Raw genomic sequence first — 24,571 nt, forward strand, 5'->3', positions numbered from 1 at the left:
ATTCTAGTCGGTATTTGTAACAACGTAAGGCTCTTTATGGTCTATCCTATGAAATTGAAGTTTATTTGCAACCAATGGATACAGCGGGTAGTTGTTAAACAGTTTGCATGCAGGCGACAGTAGACATGTTTGCGTTCAGAAATCCACTTTTTGGTGTTGCGAGCGGTCTCAAACAGTGAGTTATTTGTAAAGCAAGTTATTGAATCAGCACGCGCGTACAAGCCTGCATGTTGTGTTGAGTGCACGAGCTAGCTGTTTAGCTACTTGTTAGCTAACTTTACTGTCAACAGCGGGTGCAAAATGCCAAGTCTGGAGTTCTAAACGATGCAATTCGCATTCTAGGATGCAACTTGTTTTGCAGAAACTCAATTTAACGCAAATAGATGTGCTTGAACTGAACAACAGCACTAGCTAACGTAACGTTATATAGCTACGTTAGCTAGCTAGCTAGCTCACTTGAATCTACTCAAGACGTGACTGTGAGCTGCTAGCTAGGTTTGGTGAAGAATGGCTGGCACGGTAATGGGCGTGGGCACTGGGGTTTTCCTCATTGCTCTCATCTGGATTGTGGCTCTCGTGCTCGGGATGATCCTCTTGAGAGCTACTGGACCAACTAAGTAAGTTACCGGTAGTTGTGAATACATACACACATGCAGGCCTAGCTAGATAGGCTACCTAAACACATTTGTAGTTTGTACACATTATCTTGTGCAGACATGATACCACTGTACATTTGCATTGCCCTGAATAGTCTACTTCTACCTCTGCCATGCCATGAGGTGAAATCACAGGATCATAGGTGTATGCTGCACTGGCTGTTCCACATCAAATCCTTGGCCTACACGTTTGTGGATTATACTGTACATTATAATGTATTTCAGAGATTATATCAAATAGTTAGGCCCAACATGTTTTATACAGGTGTATGGCTATTGCACTTCAATAAATTAGGTTAGCCCAGGGCCAAATACGGTCTACTGTCATTCGACTTTAGACAAGCCTGTTATTTGCACTGTTACTAGCTAGGTCACATGTTTCTGACTACTGCTGAAATGGTTCTGTCATGATTTTACTGTGAGAAAATGACTTGAGTCACTAAAATGTGTAAAAAGGGGTTAGTTTACTGGTTAAATATTTGATTGGGCTGATTGATGTTGATTGCAATGCCCTTGGCCATAGTTTTCATTAGTCCTAAAGAACACCCAATCAAAAGTGATTACCTGTCAAAATAATTTGAAGAAGAATACAATTTGTATCTGTATTGTTTTCTAACAGGTTAGGGGTCATCCCTGTCTTCCTGCTGGCCTTCATTGCCACTCTTATCCTGGTGTTCTTCCCCCGCAGCTCAGAGACCCTGTCACCATTCAAAGATATCGAGGTAAGCAAATAGTACTGTAATAAAATTATAATGCACACACACGCGCAAGTGTACTCCAGCTGGCTCTTTGGTGTCAAAGGCTCTCTTTCGAAGTGGGAGCCACTGGTGTCATGTTTTCTAATATTGATATTCAACAAGGCCCGCAATGGAAAGAAATGTGTGCATTTATCTATTGGCCTATGCCAACAGTGCGCGACAATGGCTAATTTGTCATAACCATTACAGATAACAAATCCTAATTAGTTTAGCAGACAAGACGCTCTTATTTCCCGAGCCCTTATCACAGGCTAGACACCTATTTTATAGTAAAAAAAACATGATGTAATATAACATAATAAAATAAAATATTTTTCAAAATGAAAAAAGTTGCCATTGCGAAGTGATGAGCATCTCACGTCTGAAACAGTTATTCTCAGAGTGATCATTTGAAACAGGGCACAATTTGGCGAGTTGAAAGACAATTTTTTCTGGGTTACAAAACAAAATCTGTCTTCTTTTCGATATACAGACGTTCGATTTAGTTTATTCTTTGGAATTTTCTAAATGGACTAACAATTCCACATTGAACCCTGCGTGGTGATAAAATTACGACCACGACATCTGTTTGAGTAGGCCTAGGCTTAATGATTCTGATAAATACGCTCTTTGTGTTTATCAAACTAATGTTTTTGCGTAGTTTCATTGTGGAACCTGTCTAGCTTAGGCTAACCTATTCTAAATGGCACTAGTGGTTCGCAAAGTAGCCTAAGCAGAAAATAGACGGGACACAATCATTCCAAAACTGCAGCTTGTTGTTGGAACACATATTTTCCTACTTCAACCAACCAGTCCATTTTAAATTTGTGATAAAACTGTTGTCATTTTGCAAGGAATGTAGCTTGTGTATCCCGTCAGTTGGATACATTTATATAGGCATTTATTTCTGTAGGCCTAACGGGAGCTTGTGTGCGCACTCAGCACACGTGTGTGTGTGTGTAGGGAGCGGTCGGAACACAATTGAGTGAATGAGACACAGGGAAAAGGGAATTTAGGGAGAAGAACTGTGTGATGCTTGGCTTTATTTTTTTTTGTGCCCCGCAAATGCACATGTACAGATAGAACACTAGAGTCAAAGCAAATGAACATACTCTTCAAGACAACATTATTTTTATAAATTTTTTTGACAAAATGTCACTTGCCTGTTCGGGCAGCCACAAAGTATATTCCACCAAATAGTTTGACAGTATTTGGAGAAAAAAAAAATATGTTGTTAAAGATCGAGCTTTGACATCCGTTCGAGGACTCGATTACTCATACCCATCCCTATAGCAGGTACTAATAGCAGCACAAAGGTTGCAGGTTCAATCTTTGTGCTGGCCACATTGACCATCACTCATGATTCATGTCTGCTAAATCACTGCAGTGCAGTGTAGTATAGGCAGATTTTTATGGAGTATAGACAGGTTGGTTGTTTAGCAACAAAACCGACGCATGCGCAACTATGGGGTAAAACAGACATGGTTGGCTTAGATTGTTGACATGTATACTATGTTTTGTCTCCAATGTTTATTGAAAATGAATTTGCACAATGAGTACTTGTCTCTCATACATCATTAGTTGTTGGTTATCTAGCTAGCAAATTTTAGCCATATTAGCATTAGCCTCTGCCAAGTCCCCAACAACCAGATGTTCCGGTTTTCAGGTTAAATCGAAAGAGAGCTTGTGACACGACTTCAGCTTTTGGACGTTAACAAGGCGACACCATCTTAACTCCTCCTCCACATTTACTGGATTGTGGTGAAGAGAACCTCCGCCAAATTTTGTTGTTGTTGTCAAGACCAGTATGTAGGGGATCTAGTTTCAGGCATTTATTTTACACCTGCTACGTTAGATTATATTAGCATAGACATGACATCAGTTAAAACACCTCAAAACAAGGCATGTTATCAAGAACAAGATAAAACTAACTGAAACGAGCCACCTACTATTCCCCACATGGCTGCTTCTTGTCATTGTTGCTAGCACAAGAGGTTGGTGGCACCTTCATTGGGGAGAACGGGCTCGTGGTAATGACTGGAGTGGATTGGTAACAAATGCATCAGACATGGTTTCCAGGTGTTTGATGCCATTCCATTTGCTCCGTTCCAGCCATTATTATGAGCCGTTCTCTCCTCAGCAGCCTCCTGTGGTTCTTAGCTATCTGGCCATCCAGAATCACAACACACAGACTTCTGCCCCATTGAATCATGCGCATCATTTTCGTGTCATTATTAGCTAACCCGTCTATGAAGATCTATGGAATATGAATAGCGTATTGCGCTCATCAATTATTCCCCTGAACAACACGGAAGGATTTGTCCCAAACAAGTAAACTGCAACCAATTTTTTTTGTCATGGTGGCTTTTGTTTTGTGGTCCATGTATGTAGGCCTAGCAGTGTGGCCTGCTGGCCCTGGCTGCAGAGCTGCAGTCAGAACATGTGGCGGTGTGTTTGTCATAAAGACCTGGTCTGGTTTATCGCTCCCCAACAGCAGCGCAGCACAAACAGACTACAGCGCTTGCCTTTCCTGCTGCGCTGTCTGTGCATGGGAAAACCAGAAGTACAAAGAGGCATGGGCTGTGTCTCAAATAGGGTTGCAAAATTATGGGAACATTCTATAAATTCCCTGGTTTTCCAGAAATCCTGGTTGGAGGACTCCGGATTTCTTGCTTATTCCCTCCTGATTCAGTGATCCTCCAACCGGGATTTAGGAAAAACCAGGGAATTAATTGAGATTTCCCTGAGTTTTGCAACCTAGTCTCAAATGACACCATATTCCCTATTTAGTGGACTACTTTTGATAGGGCTCTGGTCAAAAGTAGTGCACTATATAGGGAATAGGGTGCCATTTGGGCCGCAACCGCAGACATGGTGCTGTAGTGCCTGTTTTCCTGTTAGTTTAGGCCAATGTGCAAGATGAGCTCACACACAGACCCGATGATTCAGGCAATCTATTTTCGACTGCATGCATTCTGTTTTTTATGTGAATAAATTCACCATTTGCTGTTTTGTCATGATACTTTTTAAATATTTATAAATATTTATATTCATTGACTTGTAAATTAGTTTCAAATCTTGGGAATGTGTAAAAATCATTCATATTTTTATTGATTTAAAAGATGACCGGTGGGGTGTATAATTTCTAGGCCATAATCAAATAAAAATAAACAAGCATAGCTAAAATAGTTTTAATTCTGCTGATTGCACATTGTAAATAGTTACAGTGGGGAAAAAAAGTTCTCCCACTTAAAAAGATCAGAGAGGCCTGTAATTTTCATCATAGGTACACGTCAACTATGACAGACAAATTGAGGAAAAAAAATCCAGAAAATCACATTGTAGGATTTTTAATGAATTTATTTGCAAATTATGGTGGAAAATAAGTATTTGGTCATCTACAAACAAGCAAGATTTCTGGCTCTCACAGACCTGTAACTTCTTCTTTAAGAGGCTCCTCTGTCCTCCACTCGTTACCTGTATTAATGGCACCTGTTTGAACTTGTTATCAGTATAAAAGACACCTGTCCACAACCTCAAACAGTCACACTCCAAACTCCACTATGGCCAAGACCAAAGAGCTGTCAAAGGACACCAGAAACACAATTGTAGACCTGCACCAGGCTGGGAAGACTGAATCTGCAATAGGTAAGCAGCTTGGTTTGAAGAAATCAACTGTGGGAGCAATTATTAGGAAATGGAAGACATACAAGACCACTGATAATCTCCCTCGATCTGGGGCTCCACGCAAGATCTCACCCCGTGGGGTCAAAATGATCACAAGAACGGTGAGCAAAAATCCCAGAACCACACGGGGGGACCTAGTGAATGACCTGCAGAGAGCTGGGACCAAAGTAACAAAGCCTACCATCAGTAACACACTACGCCGCCAGGGACTCAAATCCTGCAGTGCCAGACGTGTCCCCCTGCTTAAGCCAGTACATGTCCAGGCCCGTCTGAAGTTTGCTAGAGTGCATTTGGATGATCCAGAAGAGGATTGGGAGAATGTCATATGGTCAGATGAAACCAAAAAAGAACTTTTTGGTAAAAACTAAACTCGTCGTGTTTGGAGGACAAAGAATGCTGTGTTGCATCCAAAGAACACCATACCTACTGTGAAGCATGGGGGTGGAAACATCATGCTTTGGGGCTGTTTTTCTGCAAAGGGACCAGGACGACTGATCCGTGTAAAGGAAAGAATGAATGGGGCCATGTATCGTGAGATTTTGAGTGACATCAGCAAGGGCATTGAAGATGAAACGTGGCTGGGTCTTTCAGCATGACAATGATCCCAAACACACTGCCCGGGCAACGAAGGTGTGGCTTCGTAAGAAGCATTTCAAGGTCCTGGAGTGGCCTAGCCAGTCTCCAGATCTCAACCCCATAGAAAATCTTTGGAGGGAGTTGAAAGTCTGTGTTGCCCAGCGACAGCCCCAAAACATCACTGCTCTAGAGGAGATCTGCATGGAGGAATGGGCCAAAATACCAGCAACAGTGTGTGAAAACCTTGTGAAGACTTACAGAAAACGTTTGACCTGTGTCATTGCCAACAAAGGGTATATAACAAAGTATTGAGAAACTTTTGTTATTGACCAAATACTTATTTTCCACCATAATTTGCAAATAAATTCATAAAAAATCCTACAATGTGATTTTCAGGATTTTTTTTTCCTCATTTTGTCTGTCATAGTTGACGTGTACCTATGATGAAAATTACAGGCCTCTCTCATCTTTTTAAGTGGGAGAACTTGCACAATTGGTGGCTGACTAAATACTTTTTTCCCCCACTGTATGTCAATAGTCTACAACTGGAGTACTAACTATCATTACATAAAAAAACGTACAGTTCGGTATGATGTAGCCTAAGCCTGTTGAAACACACAAGGGTAGGCCTATTACACATGCATTTTGCTTGTAGAAGGTGGTCTTATAGAAGAGGCTCAACCAGTTACTCCTTAGAGATCCTATTAAATTACATGTGATTTACCTCGGAATAACTAGCCACTGTGTGTGTGTGACCACGATAGTGTGTGAATGTGTGTATGTAAGAAACGGCTAACCTCTCGCTGTTAAACAAAAACAAAATATCACAGTGCCAATTAGGCCGGCCCCAGACAGGGCCTCCGTACCGAACGGCTCGATGCCACATTAATAAAACATGGGCTCCAGCTCTGGGCTCCGCTTGCTGGCTAATTGGCAAATTAGAAAATGAGATGCGTTAAATGAGAGAACACTGCATCCGCCAGAGACAATGCCCCCCCCCCCCCCCCCCCCCCCTCCCCCCCCCCTCCCCTGGTCCTACCAAGCCCCTAGTATCCTATCTTTAGTCAGCAGTAGGTTGTTGCCTCCTCGTAATATTTGGCCTCCGTATGGTGGAGCAGGTCTTCAGGGAGTTGGGTCTCTTGGTTAGTGTTCTCTTCCACTCACTCCACGGCTCCTGTTTTGTTCCAACAGGGAACCCAGTAAATCCAACAACTGTCCAAGTGTAACCTTGTATCTAAGTGATAGGGACGCCCAGTTAACACACACGTACAAACACACACACTGGCTGGGAATTGTATTGGCCAAGATGATGGAACACAGTACTATTGACTCTTCCATGATTTTAGTGAATGATGTATTATATTAAATTAATCATATTAAGCCTAGGTAGTGTGTATTTTTTTAGGAAGTTTGGTCATAATGTATTCAAATTTTTTTTTGTGAAATAAGTCATTTGTTTTGTTGCGACTGTTTCAACTTACCAAAGTGATTTTAGTTTTTTGAGCCATTTCACGTGGATGATGCGACAAGTGATCATATTGCATACATTGAGAGTGATCATTATCTTTTAAAATAAGGCCTATAATTACTCACATCACTATTACCAAGTCTCTTGCCATATCATGTCCATTTATTGAATGAGTCTATGTTTGCTTGAGTACAATATAGTAACTGCCTGGAACTAAGTCAAGTCAGACACTGTAATACATTTACCAAAGTCCATGTTAACGTTTGGCTTCTAGTTAAGTGAGTGTGAGGAGAGAAGCCTGCCTTGCCTTCCCATTTCCCTCCAGCACAAGTGGCTCACTTGTGACATCTGTTGGAAGAAAGAGTAATTACGATCATTAAAACACAAGTTACCCACTTATCAAACATTTATTTTATTTAACCTTTATTTAACTAGGCAAGTCAGTTAAGAATAAATTCTTATTTACAATGACGGCCTACCCCGGACAAACCCTCCCCTAACCCGGACGACGCTGGGCCAATTGTGCACCGCCCTATGGGACTCCCGATCACTGCCGGATGTAATACAGCCTGAGATCAAACCAGGGTCTGTAGTGACACCTCTAGTGCTGAGATGCAGTGCCTTAGACCGCTGTGCCACTTGTGAGCCAACATACACAAACCTTAATCTATCCTAAACTAACCCATTTATCATCCATTTGGACTTTGATCTACACTGAACAAAAAGTGTTGGTCCCATGTTTCATGAGCTGAAATAGATCCCAGAAATGTTCCAATTTGGCGTGGTTACACATGGTCTGCAGTTGTGAGGCCTGTTGGACGTACTGCCAAATTCTCTAAAACGACATTGGAGGCGGCTTATGGTAGAGAAATGAACATTACATTCCCTTATATGAACTGTAATTCAGCAAAATCTTTGAAAATGTTGCATGTTGCGTTTTATATTTTTGTTCAGTATATTTGGTAAACCAATGAACTGCTAACTGTATGAACATTACAACCCTATCTCTCTACTTCTGCAGATCGTAGACACTTTCTTCATCGGCCGGTACGTCCTGCTGTCAGTGACCAGTGTGGGCTTCCTGGTTGCTCTGTTCGGCCTGCTGCCCCTGCATTTCCTGGAAGCTGTCTATGCCAAGCCCTTGAGAACCCACTAGAGCGGAGCGGCCAGGCCAAGTTGACCCGCTAGACTAGTGGCCAGAGCTGTATGTGCAGCGCTGGAGATGAGTAAAGGCCAGCTAAGAGGGGCCCTAGTAAAATGGAGCGCAGGACAGGTTGGCACCTGAACCAAAACACAGGCAGGGCCAATGTTTTCTATGTGATCGACTGTTGTGTTTGTTGTTGGGGGGAGTTTTGGGCCAACCGTAATTTAAGATATGCCAAAATGTTGTCTGGTATAGGCCACCCTAACATAGATGATACGTTATGATGTTTTGTATATGGATAGCAAGTAGTTTGAGTTGTAGTGGTGGGGTAGCAGTTGCATTAACGGAATGCATTTATCTCTATGGCCTGATTCAGAAGTTCAGAGGATAAGACTGATTTTAACTGTATGTATATTTCTGACATTTACTTTTTTTACTCAACTTGTATTTAAAAAACAATACAAATATTTTATAAGACAACTTCATTAAACATTTCATTGTTGGTTATCCCGCCTACTGAAAACTTTCCTTCTGCTAGAAGTGATTGAAATATAGAACTTCGTCATCATACTAATTCCTTCTAGCAAAATCATCCAGTATCAAAATGCCACTAAAGAACTCAGGCCTAGTCCTGCTGTAGCAGGCCCTGTTAAGAATATGCATAGCGCTGTTTGTCTACCACGTTCAGATGCAGCCAGGTTGCTTTTTGAGTGAGTCTGATGAACTAAGATCTCTTCTTTGATTACAGTCCTCATAGCTGTCTGATTCATGAAGCCTCTCAAGTCAGTCAAGCTAATTGAATGAAGAGGGAACTGTCAGTAGCGACGCTGTGATATACTGTGATGTGAAGTAGTAGCCCTCTCACATAGTTAAATGGAGTGAGCGTGTTCATTAACTCCAGATGCATCCTGTGTTCTGTCACATTTGCCGGCATTTAAACCAGATAGATTGGATCTGCACTCGACTACATTGAAATGTAAATTTTTCAACTGACTGATGCCTTCCTTCTTTGAAAGACTGTCTCATACCTCCAAACAATAAAACAAAGCAGGAAAGCACAAATTCTGGTTTTGTGGTTGTCCCACAAAAACTTAAAGCAGCATTTCTTTCCTTGAACAATGGGCACTATTTTAAAAAAGTTATTTTGTCATTTCAAGTCTCAGATAAAATTGCATAAATGCTCCTCAGAAGTGTGCATTGTATAGCGTGCACACTCATCTTCACTAATCCTAAAATTAGATGTACTCTCCAGGACAGCAAACTGTAATCATACGGTATATCAAGTTTCCCTATATTATTCAGACAGCAACAAATGTGATGTGTGATACTAGGCGGCCAGGCCTGTAGAAGTATCGTAAAAGACACAAAAACTATATTCTAAAAGGAATCCAATCAGAAGCAGTAGGGGTACAGCAGGGGTCTATTATTGGTAACATAACACCATGAAACAAACATGGTTCCTTTTGCCCCTTAGGGTATAGTAAGTAATCTATAGATGTAAGATGGATGCCCTCTCTCCTGTATGTCATCAACCATTTATCTCTAATCATACCATTCTGTTGCACAGTGGTGTGGTTATGATAGTATCACCAATGATTCCACAGGGGCTCAATTTCCACTGCTCAGCCCATCTCTTGGCTCCTTGCAGACCCCTATTTAAAGTGCAAAGCCCGACGGGACGTGCAGTGAAATTCCAACCAGGATGATGAAAGAGAATCTAATGAATCAAAACCAATCCTATTAGTTCCGGCCCAGATCTCCACACAGAGGCCTTTTCCACACGGTCAGGCCCATCCACCACCACAGGTCCCTCTCACACAGGCTGGGAAATGGGTGGTGGAGCCTGGCCTGGGATGTATCTGAGACCATTCAATCCAAGGGGGTTGGGTTGGGGGGGGGGTTCCTTGCCTGTAATCGAGCATGTGATTACCACGAAACATGGTCTTCGCCATAGTGGTAGAATGTTTTGAAGCGTAGTGACACTTGTTCGATAGGATTTACCTGGGAGGTGTAGAAAACGAATGTGGCCTACGCGTTGAAATGTTATCAGATACTAATATATTCGCAAATGTGTGGGGGTTGTCGTTGAAATTTACCTTTTTTGAAAGGTTTTTCATGCAACAACAGTTGGTATTTCAAGGTCGCCATGCAGCAGATGCCACCGATTACCACATCTTCAAGCTGCCTCAGGCTCCAAATCTGACAGTTCAGGACCTGCGCAAGACGCAAGCCCAAAGTTCTTTGCTCCAGCCGATCCAACTCTTTCTCACTCTTTCTTTTGCTTTATCCCTTTTTTTCGTTATCATTTTTGTTACCAAACTCCCTCTCTAGGGAGTGGGAAAATGGGCAGAACAAAGCGTCTGGGGGGTAAAGCTCATTTGGAACCTCGATCCAGAGCCTTTGTGGAGCAGCCAGCTGGACATACAAAGAGATGGATGGGGGGGGAGAGAAAAAGAGAGGGAGAGAGAGATGTGGGGGCAAAGAGGTGTGCAAAGCCCAGGATGTGGGAGTGGTGCTTGGTTTTGAAGCAGAGGAGGGGGAAAAGGAGGGGAAGGGGAGTGTGCTCCTCACTAGAGCCTGTTTTGAGATGCACTGAAGCAGAACTCTTGCCTTGCCTCCCACACCCTATCCTCTATCCTCCGTTCCTAGTGCAATATGGCCAGTGTCATCAAGCCTTTCCACTCTCACCCAAGCTAACCCTGAAGATCCTCTATCAGTGCTCCAACATCCTGACCCACGTTTAGAGTATCCCATCCATGCTGTTTGACAGGAGACGAGAGCCCATGGTTTAGCACTGGCGGTACTGACGATGGATCTTGGATCCACTCGGCTGGCAAGTTTTCAGCAGGTCTCCGTTGCCAATTTGTTGTAGGTTTCAAAACCTTATACATTTTTTGATAAGGGCTTATACAGGGGAAAGGCAAAAAAAATTGGTCAGCTGCTTCTATATCCCTTAGAGCCTGAATTTCATCAAGGCTCCCTGCCCAACGAGTGGAACTGGGAACATCCAAACCTCCAGCGAGTCCCCTCACTACCCTGGCTTGGCTGGCTGCTTCACCATAGCTGGGAAATTAGTTGTTTTGGGGGATAGAAATGAGCTTGGTGCCGGGTTGCCATGGCAACAGCCGATGTATTTTTGGGGCCGAGGACTGTGGATTTTCTCACTGCCGCCCCGGTCTCACTCCATTACCCCCTTTGTGCGAGGCCAGAGGGTGCTGTCAGCGCCCCACACACCCGGGGACAAATCCAGAGTCCCAGGAGCTGGCGTCGCCTCGGCCTCTTACCCCTCTCTCAGGAGGGGATTACCTCCTCCCGGGGTGAAGATGAAGGCCCAATTTAGAGGTCAGAGTGCTCTCCAATGGTCCCGTCAGCTCAGACCCGACAGCCTATCGCGGGGAAAAGCGTGGCTCTTCGGGGTCCCTCGGTGACTGTGGGGAAAGGTGTCCGAACGTGGGCCACCTCCCGGGGAAGGGGTTACGGTGTCAGGCTTTAGAAAGACTGTGGTCATAATGATGGAGAGAGAGATGGGTTGTCTGTGGTGGGTGGTCACTGCAGTCCAAAGGAAAGATCTGTTGATACAAATAATGAAATGTGTGTGTTTGGTGGACCGGTCAGTTCATACACAGGGAGGATAGGACACACCTGTTGGTCTTGCTCTTTGTATCAATTGGAATCAGAGTGATTTTCTCTGGAATAGCATCAATGAATGCTCAATGAAGTGTTGAAGAAATGGGTAACGATGCAAGAGGTGTTTGTACTATTGACTTGGCACAGAAATGTTCCTTAAATGGAATAGTGATAGGTCATTGAACTCAATAATTTGACTTTGGAGCTGAATTCACATTGGAAAGATGATGTAGCCAACCAGATAATAAAATCAGGGTAGTTTTATGAGGTTTACAGTTTGGCTAGCTATGTATCGTAATGTGTACTGCTCACTGCTGGAATAGATGCATACAGCAGAAGGGACCAGTCATAGTGACTTTTAGTACATCAACGTCAAGTCTGTCATTGTCCATTAGCGGTTGCAGGGCACAAAGAGAAAATTGTCAAGAGGTTGTTGGGATAAAACCCAAGATCAGGTCCGATGTGTTAGCCCAGCATGGTACCTCTGTTACCTCTGTTTCCCCAAGTCCTCTAGTCTCCAACCAGCTGGACTGGATAGTGATTGTTGAAACATCGGACCAGACCATTTCGACAAGGTCGTTGTAAAAAAGTTTGTCTGATTGTGATCGCTGAGCCAAGATGATGTATGAGGGCTCATACTGTGCGAGCAGGCAGCTACAAATTTGCCTGGCTAGTTGCGCTAGTGGGGGCTGGGCAATGGGGATTTGAGTTGCCTCGTTATAGGAAGACCGCAAGGGGAAAAAATAACCCTTTGTGGACCTTTTTTCCCTTTCACTTCTTCCTTATCAAAAGGAACTGGCGTTCTTGTGGCCAGATAATTGATACGTGAGCTCCAAAAATGAAATTGTTACTGGTGAAAATGAATTATCTACACCTCAACAAATGAGAATGCTCCGGCCTTAATGTCTAGTTTTGTTCCTTCTTGCATTTGGCTTTTCATGGTGTATTGTAATATTCCTTGTTGGAAAAGCATGAATATCCTCCAACAAAGGCTTGCCCTTTCTTGGCATTGATGCATTTAGAGTTATCGGAGAGGGTCAGAAACATTCCCTCTCCAATCCTCGGTCTAAAGCGCTATGGGCAGGAAAGGGGGGCACACAGTAACAGATACCGCCTGCCTATTTTGGTCAGTCTCCATTGAAGAAATAATCTCAGAACACAAACCAATGGGTGGGGATGAGTGATGCATATCCAATCCCCTTGATGGTGCGGAGTGGAGAAAGTGGTATTGTGCTGGACTTGATCAGTCAGCTGTTAGACACTTGATTAATAGAACTGATCTAGCTTTAGTAAAACAGACTTCCCTTTCTCCTCCCCCTTCAGGCCTTGTTTTCTGTCCCCTTGCCCCGTGCAGAACTAATGACGCAGATGTTGTTGGAGGAGACAGGACCCCTTGGTCCCCTTCTCTGCGCTCCTCTCCCAGCATGGGGCCTGAAACTTGTTTTTCAACCATTGCCCCCCCCCCCCCAAAGAAAAAAGAGGCACAGAGAAAGAGAAGTGAGAGAGCAAGGAGTGAGGCAAAACAAATAAAGAGGGAGGGAAGGAAGGGGAGCACAGAAGCCAGGGTGCAAGGAATATAAAGAAAAAACATTTTTTATAACAATCTCCAGATAATTTAACGCAGGGCGGTCTATGAGTTGTCAGGGGAGAGACTAGCTGAGATGTGCCTGTTCGGGCTCAAAGTCTACCAGGGGCAGAGATGGTGCGCTAGGCACGGAGCTTCGGCATAGAGCTGTGTCATCCATATAGGGAAGACGCGGAGGCTAGAAGATGCAGGTTGGAATGTGTCTGCTCTGGGCGACCTGGCTCTATACCTGGGCGGAAGGGTCACGCCAGTGTCAGTGCCAATGCACCTGTCTACCTGAGCCGGGATTGGCCGAGGGGTCAAAGACACAGGTGAAGGATCATAAGGAGCATGTCCGTCATCGTTTGGAGCACCGGCAGCATCAGCCTCATAGGGACAGGCCACACTGGAGAAAAGGTAAGCACCCCCCTTCCTGCAATTAGGCATCATATTGATAATGCAGTACTGATTAGGTAATGTATATTTGATCAACTATCGGTGTATTCAAAAATAGTACAGAATGACATCACCAAGTTTGCAATCAAAGTCTAATAAGTGTTGGTCCCATACATATTTTGTATCCAATTAACTACTTATGTACAGTTAAATACATACGAAAAATGATCAGTTATATATGAATTATGCAAGCTTTTCATTTGCATGTTAAGTGTATTATTTATTTGTACAGTGAGACAGCTATGCCTGCCCCAAGCTGTTATGAGAATCATTGCACTCAGCATGTGTCCTAGTGTGTGGACCAATGCGTGACATCTTTTAAGATGGAAAACACAAAAACATGTATTGGACGATTGATAGAAAACCAGTATGAGGCGACTTGGGTCAGATTCATCCGAGTTTACTCTTGTTCCTGTATTGGCATCAAAATCCCTGCTGTTTCCTGTTGATAAAGCTTACATTTACAAATACTTTTAACCGTCTTTGTTTCTAAGGTCTGAGCTGAGGATCTAGTGATGCAAACATTTTGGGGGTTGCAATTTAGCTATTTCTCTTCTGGTTGAGAATATGTGAATTGACCTGGAAGAAGTTCAAATACCTTAACAATAATTTATCCTCAGTGGAATTACTTTTCGTGATCTCTGACCTGGCTTTCGGTGTGTAACTATACAAATGATATAGCACTGGATTGGTTCTATTTTGAGATATACTTGTGTATTGTGGCTTCAAGAGATTGCAAGTGTATACTGTATCTTTCTAGCTTCTTTTCAAAGGACACTTCAAAATCTTTTGACATTAAGTCCCTCTTTTTTAACATTATTTTTCTCATTCCATTCATCCCTCTCATCCATTCAAACACTTAATTGACCTTTGGAACTTTGACATGCAAAGAGGTACATTTTTTAAAGCAATCCCTCAGCACATATTTAACCCAACATCATTTCCATGCCTTGTGTTTAGAGCGAGCCATCCTTCTTCAGCCTCTCTAAACCTTTTGTTACCATCTAGCACGAGTTGTTGGATCAATATAAGCATCCGTGACCTCGACTGGGCCTTTTTAGACTGAAACAATGGCCGGTTCACTAAACAACACTTTATTTATCTGTTATTTGGGAGGTAATGAACGATTAGTTACCGGAGTGTAACTCCAGTTCTATGAGTGGAGCGGAGCCCCATAGGGGAGCTCTGCTCCTATTGGTTCACCCACTGCCCTAAGGCAGCATCAGCCTGAGACAAAATTATGCACACACCTGCAGCCAATAGGAGTACAGGTGTCCCTATAAGAGGGGATGCCTCCCCTCAATCAGCCTCCCGAGAAATTATCTTCAGCGAGACTAGAGAGGGTCGGCAGGGCCTTAAGTCCTATGGGGCTCCGCTCCACTCATAGAACTGGAGTTACACTCCGGTAACTAATCGTTCTATATCGTGGAGCTCCGCCCCATAGGGGAGCTCTGCTCCTATTGGTTTAAGGCGGAGCGTAGCGCTCCAAAATGTACTCCCTGCCGAGCCCAACACTTCCCATCAAATGAAAAGGTCAGGCCTAGCAATGGCTGCAACCAATTCCCGCAGTACTGTAACCACTGTACCCATACAGGCGTCACAATATACCGCGTCATCGGTTAAAGACCCGCCCCACCTAGTCCAATGGCAACACCAATGACTAGTGGGCAGATCACCAGAATACAGGCCATACTAATCTGAACTAGCAGATAGATGGTACCTCAGTATCCTGTTACAATACTACCGACCACTAATGGAATGACACAAAGTGTCACTCTACATTGTGTACACGGTAGGCCGCCTCACTCAATCAATGGACCCCAGAGATTAGTGGGCAGATCCCAGAACATGATTCATACTAATCTGAACAAGCAGATAGATGACATCACATTCCGTCCAATTGTCATGACCGGTCTAACAGTATCGTAACCCAGGTTACTACTATTATCCCTCATCATCCCGCCTCACTCCAGTGAAACACTGGTGGGCAGATCAATACATGACCTCTACTGTACTGAACCTGTCAGTCAGGAGTCATGCCAAAAATATGTCCTTCTATCGGAAGCGGACCTGATAGAGACCCTGTCTCCACAGTCCTGCATTCCTCTCTTCCTAGCTCAAAGTCTCCCTTCAGCCACGCTGAGTACAGACTGAGCCAAAGAGTTAGAAGACATATCCAAGAGATAGAAACTGATAAATGGAGACGGTGTTGACCATGACGCCGCTCTACATATATCCTCTACCCCTGTTCCTCTGAAAAGGGCAGTAGAAGCTGCTACTCCACGAGTGGAGTGAGCTCTGATACCCTGAGGCAACTGTCGCCCTGCTGCCTCATAAGCTGTCTCAATGCTCTCACAGAGCCAATGAGACAGACGCTGTTTCGAAAGTGGTCTACCTAGTGCAGCCGCACCATGACACACAAACAGCTGAGGCGATGACCTAATCGCTGCTGTGCGCTCAACGTAACACGCCAAGGCGCGTACTGGGCACAGGCGATGGAGCCTTTCTTCACTCCTCTCTCTATGAGGAGGAGGAGAAAAAGCCCACAGCTCCACGGTCTGTGATCTATATGAACTCCTAATAACCTTCGGCACAAATGCCGGGTTAGGACGTAACACCGCTCTGCTCAGATCACCATTAATGGCCAGGCAGTCGGGTCTCGTCGAAAGAGCACATAAATCACTAACACGCTTAGCCGTAGTCAAAGCGAGCAACAGCGCTGTCTTCAAAGACAGCATCTTGAGGGGTATTTGATTCAATGGCTCGAACGGCAACTTACATAGCGCTTCGAGTACCAAAGCCAAATCCCACTGAGGAAGCGTGGCTCTAGGTGTTGGCCTAAGCAGCTGCGTTCCTAATAGGAAACGTTTCACTAGAGGGTGGCTAAAGACATTGTCTCTGCCAAACCCCTCATGACAAGCTGAAATTGCCGCTGCAAACACCTTAATGGTGGCGGGCGATCGATGCTTGTCAAATATAAGCTATAGGAAAGAGAGAATACTCTCAACCTGACAGCTCATGGGGTCTACACCTTGTGTGACACACCATTGTAAAAACACGTTCCATCTACTGGCGTACATCTTAGAAGTGGAACTGGCACGTGAACCCTGTATGGTCCTGATCACCGCATCAGATAACCCACGGCGCTCTAGCCTGTCCCTCTCAGCAGCCAGGCCTTCAGTGGTTGGCCGATTATGGGCAACCGCCCCATCGTGCCCCCCGCCTGAGACAACACGTCCCGTCGATGTGGAATTGGCCAAGGTGGCGCAATCAACATCTGACTCATCTCCGCAAACCAAGGAGCCCCTGGGCGATCGGGGGCTACCAGTATCACTGACAGCCCTCCTGATCTCACCCTGGCTAACAGTGGGAGAATGCAGGACAGCGGAGGGAATGCATACAGAAGAACTCTCGGCCACGGGTGATGCGCAAAGGCGTCTCTTCCTAGTGGCGGTTCTTCCTGTTCCCTTAGAGAGAACCATAGGGGACATTGCGCGTTCACACGTGACGCGAATAGATCCACCTCGGCTCTCCCGAACTGTTCCCAAATTTGGAGAACAATGTCCGGATGCAGACACCACTCGTCGTCTCGAGGACCCCCTCTTGACATGAGGTCTGCTCCTACGTTCAAGTAGCCCGGAATGTGTGCTGCTCCCAATGAGCGAAGGTGCTCGTGAGCCCACAGCCACAATTCCTCTGCCGCCCGATGGAGAGCAGGAGACCTGACTCCTCCCTGGCGATTTATGTGGGCTACTGTGGTCCGGTTGTCTGACCAGACCAGCACATCGCGACCCCGAAGGGTAGACGCGAAGTGGGTCAAAACCAGTCAAACCGTTTCCAACTCCAAGAGGTTGATGTGGCGACTCGAAGGAGGCCACACACCTCCTATCGCTTGGGTCTGACATGTCCCTCCCCATCCCGTCAGAGACGCATCTGTGAACACTGGGATGTAAGAGGACACTTTGCCTATCGGGACTCCGTGCGTGAGAACGCGCAGGTTTCTCCAATAGTTCAGATCTGCACTGAGCGAGAGGGGAACCACCACCAACCGATGACGTTGACGCAACGGGTCTAGTCTCAGTTGGGTGAACCATCGCTGCATCCTGCGCATGTGCAGGAGTCCCAGCGGAACCACAGAGTGGGCTGATGACATGAGACCCAAGAGTGACATGATCGACAGCGCCGTCACTGTGTGATTCGGACGACACTTCCTCAGGGCTAGCAACAAGGCTACCCTTCGGGGGTCCGAAATTCGAGCCCTCATCATTACAGTGTCTAGCCGTATCCCCAGGTAGACAATCTGATGACTGGGCCAGGCCGTGCTCTTTTTCCAATTCACAGCGAATCCCAGACGTGTGAGATGAATCACTGTCTGTGTTGTGTGAGTGATCGCCAGCTCTGCTGACGGGGCGAGAACCAGTAGGTCGTCTAGGTAGGCTAGTAGCCGTATTCCCTGACGACGCAACGGTTCCAATGCCGCCTCCACACACTTGGAAAACGTGCGAGGTGCCAGGGCGTACCCGAATGGCATCCTCGTGTATTCGTACGCCACCCCTTGAAAGGAGAATCGCAGAAACTTCCTGTGACGCGGCTGTACCGGCACATGAAAGTACGCGTCCTTTAGGTCTATGCTCGTACAAAAGTCTCCTTTCTGGACACATTCCAGCAGATGTTTTGTCGTTAGCATTCGAAAGGGCCATTTGGTTACGCTCTCGTTGAGAATGCGTAAATCCAATATTGGCCTCATTCCCCCCGTCTTTTTTGGCACTAGGAAGTAGGGCGAATATAGCCCCTTGTTCCTTTGCTCCTGGGGAACCACTGTGACCGCCTCCTTCGCCAAAAGTTCCGTAATCTCTGAAACCAGAGCGGCCACTTTTTCGGGCGTTTTCATCACCATCTCCACCACTCCCCTGAATGGGGGTGGGGTCCGATGGAATTGGAGAGCATAACCCTTCTGCAACGTCTGTAGCCAGCGTGAGAGGGTGCAGCTTCGCTGCCACTGCCAGCAATACAGAGAAAGCGGCCGAGCGCGAAGCTGTGGTACATTCAGTAGGAAGGACCTGTATTCCTCTATGGCCCTTGCCGCCGCTGTTCCCCAACACTGAGGTGGTGGAACAGCCCAAGGCGGGCCTCCCAAGAAAGAGAGAGGAAACATTAGTGCGTTATGAACCAAAAGGGGGGGCAGAAACGTCAGTTAAACCCGTAACCGTCGTATTCCTGCCCTCCGTGAACGCAGCGCGGGTCTGAATTGCACTGACCGAGGCCACAGCTTGCGACAGGGCACCATCCCCAGCAAGCGATTGCGTCATCGTAGGTGACTGCAATTCGCTATTAGAGTCCCTCACTACAATACTCCTCGAAGTCTGTAATATGAGGTCTCTATGAGGTAACACAAGGCGGCGCCTTGATACCGTCTTACCCTTCACCTTCTGTGTGTGTTCAACTCTGCACCTCTGGTGGGTTGAGTCACGCTCAGTGTGGTGAGTATTAGCGCGTTCAAAGGTAAGTGGGGGCGCCGATACACTGGGCACCTTCGTGACCGTGGTAATCGGGCCCTCCGTGAACGCAGCATGGGTCTGAATCGCACTAACCGAGACCTTAGTCTGCGATAGTGCGCCATCCCCAAATAGCGGCTGCGTCATCATGTCTCCTGACTGAGACTGCAGCCTGCTATGAGAGCTACTCACTACAGTACTCCTTGGAGTCTGTAATGTGAGGTCTCTTTGAGATAAACCAAGACGGCGTCTAGGTATTTTTCCTCCTTTCACCTCCTGTGTGCGTTCAGCTCTGCACCTCTGGTGGGCTGAACTACACTCAGTGTGGTGAGCATTGGCGCGTTCAGAAAAAAGTGGGGGTGCCGATACACTGGGCACCTTCGTGACCGTGGTAATCGGGCCCTCCTTGAACGCAGCATGGGTCTGGGTCGTACTAACAGAGACCTTAGTCTGTGATAGTGCGCCATCCCCAAATAGCGACTGCGTCATCATGTCAGAGTCTGACAGAGACTGCCGTCTGCTATGTGAAGCACTTCTTATACCTGAAGTGTTATGTGAACCTACTCTGAATGCCTGTTCAGCAACGCACCCTTGGTGGGCTGAATGGCGCTTATAGTGGTAAGGGAGAGAGGGTGAGATTTGAACGCTCTCGGACGTATTATGGAAAAGGTCAGGTGGAGCCAACTCCTTATTAAACACATCAACAAAAGCATTTACATCATCATCCATCCCTTCAACTGAAGGGTGGGGGAGAACAGTGGTCACGTTCAAGGATGGCGTGTCCTCCATTCGCTCCCCCGCGTCCCGTCATGTGCGCCTCCTCTTGTGGCCTCCCTTAGGGGCCCAGTTCGGTGCTCTCACCACCTCCCTCGCCGGCTGCAATGGGGCCACCGTGGCTGCTGGGGGGGCTGGGCCCGCTCTCCTCCTGTGGCCGCCGACTGGCGCCGGATACGCCGCCTCGCTGTAGATCCTGGTCTACTCTGGGGGGCGGAAGTGGATGGTTTACGAGACGGTGCAGGGCCTAACCTCCCTGCCAGTGGCAGGTGTCTGGCCAACTGCTTCTTTTCCTTGTCCAGTTTGGAAAACCTCTCAGTCGCCTCTTTGACGGCGACTCCAAAGAGCCCTTCGTCAGAGAGGGGGGCGTTCAACGGGGTCGTTCTGTCTGCTTCCTTCATGGTTGTCAGTGACAACCAGAGGTGTCGCTCCGCGACCACCGAGGTGGCCATGGACCTCCCCGAGCAGACGGCCGATGCCTGTGTTAGGTGTAGGATGGCGGCAGAAATTCTAGACGCCCCCTCCACCTCCTCTGGCTCCAGCGCTGTCTTACCCGTGGTTAAACGGGACAGAGCGGCTGCCAAGAGGGCAATGTTGTTAGCTGCTGCTACAGCTTGGGCTCCCAAATTGAAGGACTTCTCTAACAGCTGTGCTGTGAGACGGTCCTTCTGAGATGGCAATGTGGCTTTCTTGGAAGAGGGCCAGGGACTCGAACCCGGTACGAGATACGCCGCCATGGCGCTCTCTAACCTGGGGATTCCCTTAGCTTGGCCCTGGAACCTTCCCTCCACTCTAGTGAATGGGAGGTACGTTTTAGCCGGCGAACGCGCCACTAAAGGTGCCTCCCATGAGCCCTCTACGTATTTTGCCAATGAAGGCATGGCAGGAGCTAAAGGCTCTGCCGCTCTTCTTGGCCTGGAATAGGGGCCGCCCTCCATTAAATCAACCTCCGGTGTGGAGGGAATAGGGGGCAGCGGTATTTCCAGCCGTCTAGCAGCTCTCTCAATGAGAGCCGGAAAGTCCGTTCTCAGAGACGCTGCGGTGAAGGACAGGGCTTCAGACTTCTCAGAGCCCGTGTCGTCATCACCATAGGAACTACAAGCCCTCTCTCTAACCAAAGGAAAGGGGGGCTTGAATGTATGAGGGACGGGGTCTGACTGTTCCATTGGAATGTCAGCCTCCTCAAAGTCCCCATCATCCCCTGAGTCTGCGCCGTCGGATGATGCCTCTGAAGCAGAGGCTAGTATCGACAGCACGTCCTCTAGGGGGATATCCTCCCTAAAAACACGCCCAACGCTGCTTCCTCTCCTTTGTAGAAAGGAGGGCGCAGGAGGCGCAGTTAGGGGGACTGCAGACGCCCTCTTTGGCATGCTGGGACCCTAGACACACGAAACATAAGTCGTGGGAGTCGCCGGCCGCCATGGAGGAGCATCTGCATTGAGCTCTGAAAAGAGCTTTTGGGGGTGGAAAATCTCCTGGTGTGCTCATTTTAGGACGACGTCGATGACTGGAAATTTGACGGCGTTCTCGTCCTGAGTCTTCTCTTCGTCTCTTCTTGGCTTCTTCAGTCTAGTCCAGTCGCTGAAGATAAAGGGAGGCTGATTGAGGGGAGGCATCCCCTCTTATAGGGACACCTGTACTCCTATTGGCTGCAGGTGTGTGCATAATTTTGTCTCAGGCAGATGCTGCCTTAGGGCAGTGGGTAAACCAATAGGAGCAGAGCTCCCCTATGGGGCGGAGCTCCACGATATAGAACTACCAGTAGTAGTTCTCCCTTTCTCTTCTCGCCATCTCCCTCCGGGAGTCCTGTTTGTACAGGATCTTGGGTAATTGGGATAAGTAACTATTAGCTCTTAAAGTCGTTTTTTATTTTCTCCTCACAGCTATGCTCTAGCCGGGCCTCCTTGTTTCTGCTGTTATGTATCACTAGGTGATGGCATCTGAGTGTCTTTGTAGCAGGGTGTAAAAGAGAGATGTTGTATCCATTTTGGCTCAATTAAAATGTCTCAATTAAAAACTCTAAACGCTAAAAGAAAACATCAGAATGCATATGTTATTCTTTAGGCCTACTCTGCATGCATCTGTAGGCTAGAGCAAGTCATACCTCTCCATAAGTCATTTAAATCAGTTGAAAAAGAAGGCTATTGACATTAGCAGATGTTGTTGAGATTGCTTCTATCTACAAAACAATTCCTTGCCTTTCCCATTTTTTGCTCTGCAACGTCTTATTTGTAGTTTAGATTAAATTCTACCATGATAAACCATGAGATATGATTGCAAGAACTGTACAATGTCATCAGTTCATGAAATATGAGATTATGTCATTTCCATGTATTGTTTAGAAGCATGGGAGCCTCCTCATTTCCTGCCTCGCCATGCAGTGTTGACAGAGCTGCTGCTACAAATGGTTTTCAATGAAAAACATGGAAATAGACAACCAGTCCACATGTCTGGCTGTATTACACTGAGTGTACAAGACATTAGGAACACCGTCCTATTATTCAGTTACACCCCCCTTTGCCCTCAGAACCGCTTCAATTCGTTGGGGCATGGACTCTACAAGGTATAGAAAGCGTTCCACAGGGATGCTGGCCCATGTTGATGCCAATGCTTCCCACAGTTGTGTGAAGTTGGCTGGATGTCCTTTGGGTGGTGGACCACTCTTGATACACACAGGAAACTGTTGAGTGTCAAAAACCCAACAGCGTTGCAATTCTTGATACACTCAAACCAGTGTGCCTGGCACCTACCACCATACCCTGTTCAAAGGCACTTAAATATTTTACATTTACATCATTTAGCAGACGCTCTTATCCAGAGCGACTTACATTATTTTTTTTCATACCCCCTGTGGGAATCAAACCCACAACCCTGGCGTTGCAAACGCCATGCTCTATCAACTGAGCTACATCCCTGCCGGCCATTCCCTCCCCTACCCTGGACGACGCTGGGCCAATTGCGCGCCGCCCCATGGGTCTCCCGGTCACGGCCGGCTACGACAGAGCCTGGATTCGAACCAGGATCTCTAGTGGCACAGCTAGCACTGCGATGCAGTGCCTTAGACCACTGCGCCACTCAGGAGACATTTTTTTTGTCTTGCCCATTCACCCTCTGAATCTATGTCTCAATTGTCTCAAGGCTTAAAAATCCTTCTTTAACCAATCTCCTCCCCTTCATCTAAACTTATTGAAGTAGATTTAACAAGTGACATCAATAACAGCTCATAGCTTTAATCTGGATTCACCTGGTCAGTCTATGCAATGGTAATGTTTAGTACACTCAGTGTATAAGCATTCAAAGAATGCAGGCAACCAAATATAAAGGCAACCAATATAGCTTATGAGGATCAATATTGCTGTAGGCTACCTCAAGTGATAACCTCAAATTGGCACTTCAAATGAGGGAAAATTGAAATAGATGTAAACAAATAATGTAGGCTTCAAAGTGCCCCAGATGCAAATGATCTTATTATTCTATGAAAAAGTTTTGCGTTTGTGAAAAAGATTTATGTTCAAAGTAGACCACAATAGCCTATATCCTGTGTAGACTATGTGGCAGTGCTTGTATTACTCGCCATCTATCCCAATGATGTGTTGGTGATTAAAAGGTGGTTTAAGCCCCTCAGCGACGAAAGACTGAAATGTTCAGCTTGGGAGTTAAAACGGGGGAGTGTCACTTTTTTTAGGCGGCGACTTGTGGCCACTTTGCCTACCTCTATTCTACTCGCATCGTAGTCACTTGGATCTGTTGCTAATTGCATTGGCGCTCACTTGGATTCAGATAAGGCGTTCATCAATGTGAGACGGAATGGCAAACGAAACACCCATGGAATTATCTGGAAAATCGTAATCAATCCTGAGAAGAAACATCCCCAAATGGAACTTTGATTCGTGCGTAAAACAGGAAACGCGCGTCCTCAAGTGAAGTAATATGCACCAGATAGGTGAACAACGCAATAACGATTTGTTTACATACTTTGGTGTCCTAACATAAAATGACGGAACAGGTGTTTATAAGACTGTTGGTATTTTTCGCAACTCTTGGCAACCTTGCAGGTAAGGCTTTTATTTTGAAATTATACATGTAATGTACTGATGGCATATGGTAAACATATATGTTAATGCATTTAGAGTTGATTTAATTCTCACTATTATAAAGTTAATTATAAAAGTAGTTGTAGCCTATATTTCCACCCTATTATTTTTCAATGGATCGGTTATTGTGGCCCGGTTTGTAAGGCCTATTTGAATGAATGGAGCTCATTCTCAAAATAAGTTTCTCTCTCAACAACTGTTTACAAATGGAGATTCCAGTGGTATCAGACACCATTTGTTTATTGATAGGCTTAGCTTTTTAACGCCAGGCTTTAGCCATATATGTGATACAT

At 46.0% G+C, this 24,571-nt stretch overlaps 2 protein-coding genes across 2 annotated transcripts in view; both read left to right on the forward strand.

Moving 5' to 3' along the window:
• Positions 1-8,775, forward strand: tmem218 (transmembrane protein 218). The gene is made up of 3 exons (XM_084170384.1): positions 1-617; positions 1,276-1,378; positions 8,146-8,775. Exons 1-3 carry the CDS (start codon positions 508-510, stop codon positions 8,278-8,280), a joined length of 348 nt encoding a protein of 115 aa, XP_084026510.1. The 5' UTR covers positions 1-507; the 3' UTR covers positions 8,281-8,775.
• Positions 8,776-21,354: 12,579 nt separating this feature from the next.
• The window catches only part of LOC311135856 (roundabout homolog 4-like), a gene marked incomplete at its 5' end in the record, with an annotated part of 31,685 nt that continues 28,468 nt past the window's right edge, over positions 21,355-24,571 (forward strand). Inside the window, one exon of the mRNA XM_084169879.1 lies at positions 21,355-21,427. Within this exon, the coding sequence (XP_084026005.1) occupies positions 21,355-21,427 (73 nt within the window). The remainder of the gene's footprint in view (positions 21,428-24,571) is intronic.

Source organism: Coregonus lavaretus (genome assembly GCF_964263955.1).
Source record: "Coregonus lavaretus genome assembly, chromosome: 10".
Lineage (NCBI taxonomy): Eukaryota > Metazoa > Chordata > Actinopteri > Salmoniformes > Salmonidae > Coregonus > Coregonus lavaretus.

Excerpts from the sequence above, each read along its gene's own strand:
- tmem218 (XM_084170384.1), top strand. The coding sequence starts at position 508 with ATGGCTGGCACGGTAATGGGCGTGGGCACTGGGGTTTTCCTCATTGCT. Across the intron at positions 618-1,275 it reads AGAGCTACTGGACCAACTAA|GTTAGGGGTCATCCCTGTCT; the intron begins GTAAGTTACCGG and ends GTTTTCTAACAG. Across the intron at positions 1,379-8,145 it reads CACCATTCAAAGATATCGAG|ATCGTAGACACTTTCTTCAT; the intron begins GTAAGCAAATAG and ends CTACTTCTGCAG.